This window comes from Lygodium microphyllum, chromosome 1 (assembly GCF_053477565.2).
Source record: "Lygodium microphyllum isolate KBCC chromosome 1, Lygodium_microphyllum_v1.1.10, whole genome shotgun sequence".
Taxonomy (NCBI): Eukaryota; Viridiplantae; Streptophyta; class Polypodiopsida; order Schizaeales; family Lygodiaceae; genus Lygodium; species Lygodium microphyllum.
This window is the reverse complement of record NC_141135.1, coordinates 184,814,113-184,818,263: the sequence shown is the minus strand read 5'-3', so window position 1 is coordinate 184,818,263 and position 4,151 is coordinate 184,814,113. Positions and strand designations below refer to the sequence as shown.

General features: G+C 41.3%; 1 protein-coding gene across 1 annotated transcript; it reads left to right on the top strand.

Moving 5' to 3' along the window:
* Positions 1-271: 271 nt before the first annotated feature.
* On the top strand, positions 272-2,350 carry LOC148042068 (small ribosomal subunit protein eS21). Its single transcript, XM_087685206.1, has 3 exons — positions 272-435; positions 805-937; positions 2,094-2,350. Exons 1-3 carry the CDS (start codon positions 386-388, stop codon positions 2,154-2,156), a joined length of 246 nt encoding a protein of 81 aa, XP_087541332.1. The 5' UTR covers positions 272-385; the 3' UTR covers positions 2,157-2,350.
* Positions 2,351-4,151: the final 1,801 nt, after the last annotated feature.

Here is a 4,151-nt window from a genome sequence, read left to right as displayed (position 1 = left end):
CTCCAGTCCATAGTTGTATTGCTTCCTCATCATAAAGTAAGTACTATTGGAGGTCGACTGCAATTTTATTGCTGTATACAAAGCTGGATGGTCTTTGAATGTATCTTATGTATTTTGTAGGTTTAGTAAATTAGATGGGAAGGATTTAGCTAAAATAGTAGTTAATTACTTCGCTATTATTTATTCATAAAATAATATTTGGTCCCGTCTAAAAGAGTGTCAAGGCCATTTTTCGGAGTCCTATGTTGACCAGCGATATAAAACGGCCTTAAAACTTAGGGTTACGCCTCTGGCGAAGATACGCAGAAACAAGCGAAGGAAGCAGACGAAGACGAAGGCGAAGAAGAGGGGAGGAGCATAAGGGCGCTTCTGTCAATCAATCATCATGCAGAACGAGGAGGGCCAGAATGTCGACCTGTACATCCCACGGAAATGGCAAGCCTCTGTCCCTATCACTATCCCTGTCTCTGTCTCTCTGTACCGCGTTTTGTTTTCCTGGTGGTGCCACCGTATGTCGAGGTAAAAGATGGCAGGGTTTCCAGTTTTGTGTAAATTCCACTTGTTGCGTGGCCGTTGGAAAAGTTGAATCGCTCAGTTATGAATCAGCGGGTCCTGAATCCTGGAAGACTGTATTGTGGATCTGATTGCGGAACTGTCTCTGCAATTTGCCTGCATTTGTGTGGGCTTGCTATGGATAATGTAGCAGAGCATGTTTTCCAGGGTTATTCTTGCCGTTTGCTGCTGCGTCCTCTGTGCCAAAGTGTTTTCTTTTCGCATGTCTCCTGAGCGAGTGTTTTCTTTCAGCTCCTCAACGAACAGGCTGATCACCGCCAAGGACCATGCGTCAGTGCAGCTGAATGTTGGTCACCTCGACGAGAATGGTGTTTACACAGGGCAATTCACAACTTTTGCCCTCAGTGGCTTTGTTAGAGCACAGGTACGGATACAAAGTTTGCACTATTATGAAAGCTCGCACTATTATGAAAGCTCGTTTTCCATGTTTTGTGCTTGCACGCTTTGCTGGCTTGCTACCTTCTGGTGCTCTATTCGTGCTGTTACCCCTCGGTTATTAAAAATCTAGATGATTGGGAAGTATTCGAAGAATGTGGTGTAGTACATCTTTGTCTGAGCCGGCTTTTAAATTGATTGGTTGCGTTCTCTCTGTGGGTTTCTGTGATAGTGGTTGATGTGCGTGGTTGTGATCTTTCCGGTTCTTTTGTTGCACATTATTTGTCGTGAGAAAACTGTTTTTGGGGTTGCAAGATGTACTCTTGCTGAGATCCTCATGGCTAATTCTTTTGTATGCTTATGGTTCCTCTTGGGTGAAAATCAGCTAGCAACTGAAAGAAGCATGCCCAAATAATGTGGATGGTGCCTGTAGTCTGTTGACCAATTTTTGACTTCGTTCCTCCTTGCTCTTCTTATGGTTATGGAGCCTTACCACGTCCATTGCATGGTATAGTACCGACATGATCCTTGGAACAAGCTGCTAACGTAATCATCATAGATGTAGACTGCACGGATGCAGTTGTATGTGTACAAACATTTTTGAATGAGAGTACCAGCCTATAGCTGACTAGCCTCTTTCTTGGCTCTGGGCTATTGAGGAAAATCCTTTGTTTGAGTTTTCCCTAAGTTGCAGCTCACATTGGATGAGTTGTAGATGCTGATGCTAGTCATATTTATCACAGTGCAGAATCCCAAGCTGACCCTCTATCAAATTCCTGTTTAGTTGGAATACTCCTTGGTTTCTCAGCTTGCTTGGTTAAAGGGTTATGTTCTATCTTGCCAGATTGAAGCCAGCCATCAGTGTCTCACTAATAAGATTTTCCTGTCAACCTTAGTCATTGGGTCATGTATTCTGATTCACACTTTGTGTCACACTTTTCTAAGTGATCTCTTTCACAGAACTCATTGCTTAGAGGTTGTAAGCCAGCCCATGCCCGAAACCCCTTATAGGACAGTCTTTTTGTTTGTACTACGGTCTACAATTTGAAAGTACTTTCTGCCTACAACTGTTGATTGAAGCATGTATTGCTTTTTATTGTCTTGTAGAAATAAGAAATTAAGCTCATTTTCTTTGTAATATGCAGGGTGATGCAGACAGTGCTCTAGATCGGTTGTGGCAGAAGGCCAAAGCCAAGCTTGGTCAGTAGCTATGGAAGACATTCGTTTTGCAAGGGGCTTCCATGATTGGCTTTTTTCCTGGACTTCATAATTATGAGTAAACTTGAGTAATTAATCTTTTCCTCTCCGGTTATCTTGTATGTTTCTTTGATACCTGGATCGTGTTAACCGATGGCACATCTTTAGAGTCATTTTCTAATATATGGTTCCTTAGTGCAGTTAATGGGTGTCTCTTTGAGCACTGAAATTAGAGTTTGCTGGTTGTATTCTCACTTGAATAAGTTTAATGTCTCAGCAGCATTGAGTTCTTATAGCATGATATATTGGCAAGTGTGGATGTAGGAGGGGAAGTGAAAGTTGGCATAAGCATAATGTGTGCATGTATATGTCTTATGTTTGAAAGTGGAAGCTGATGTAAATACTTGTTAAGATCTACCTGTTGAGGTAGCATGACTTGCTCTTCGTCCTGCTGTGTGCAGTCTGGCTCCTGAAGGTCTGTCTAAATCTATAAATCTTTTTAGGTATTTCGAAACAGAATTTGATTCATTTGCAATAATTTTTAAGTAAACAGTAGCTGTCTTTTGTGATTATCTTGTGTGATTTCATGCAGCAGATACACAGCTGGGTCTCTCTGAATGTATAAGCTATTTTAGGTGGTCAGAATATTTGGAAACAGAACTGGATTCATTTGTCATAATTTTCAAGTAGACTGTAGCTGACTTTCATAAAGGATCTCGTGTGATTTTCAGTAGCAGATACACAGCTGGTTCTCTCTAAACGTATAAGCTATTTTAGGTAGTCAGAAGCTGTCCTTGAGTTATTTGTTATAGTATAGAAGTCAAATTTGTAACTCATTTTCATGATTTTTTTTTTGAATTTGTGCAGTGCACACATGCACGTGGGCCACAGAGAGAGAGAGAGAGAGAGAGAGAGAGAGAGAGAGAGAGAGAGAGAGAGAGAGAGAGGCTTTAGACAATGGCCAAAGCTGCATTCTGTGAATATAGATTTTGATAAAGCCTATTGATCTATAAGCTAGGATTTCATCCTTTATTTCATTCTTTTGACTTTGGACACTAGGTATGATCAAAACTTTTGTTTGTGATTGCTTCAGCATTTGTGTGCATTAAGCCTACAATGTCCAAGTCATTGGCCCCAGCATTGTTTGCTATTTTTGGGTATCCACTGCTTTGAAGGGACTAGACCTTTCAGTGGGGTGGACACATTGTTCGCCCATTTCTTTGCTGGATTACTTCATTGGAGAATTGATTAGTACACTTCTGGCTAACTAAGGGTTGGGAGAACTGACTAGTACCCTTCTGGTTAACTAAGTGCTGAATGAGGGAGAGATTTTCCACCATTTGGGCTGTGGCTTGGTTGGATTTAACTGGAACCAAAGATTCTGGTGGATTAGGGGCAAAACAGCTGCCAAAGGTTGGTTATAACTGTACCAAAAGGGAGATATTGTTGGCATATGATTGGCACAGGATTGCTTGTGGTGCGATAACCTCAAAGCTTCAAGCAGGTGGTTTGGGTGTCAAGGCACTGGAGGATAAGGTTGATATTCCTCTTTTCTCTGGCCAACAGAATTCATCTAGAGCAGTTGTTGAGAAGCATCTACTGCCCAAGGGCAGATTACCAATGGGATAATTCTTTTTGACTGCAGCTATAATGTTTGGTTGTTGCAATATTCAGCTTTAGCACTTAATTGTTGTGAAGAGAATTTAGGAACCTTATGTGGTCTATTAGAGGGAAAGTAATGGCACATGATTGATTGTGACTAATAACCTCGGAGCTTTAAGTTTGTGGCTTGGGTGTTGAGACACTTGGGTAAGGTTGATAGCTCCTCTTCTCTATTGGCAAGAAAATTCATCAATAATAGTTTTGAACCAAAATGCCTAAATCTCAGGTTGAAGGTTGAGAGCTCCTCTTCTCTATTGGCAAGAGAATTCATCAATGCCAGTCTTGGTCAAAGATATTGAAATCTTGGCACTAGTGCACATGGCCATATGTTGCCTGACCTTTAG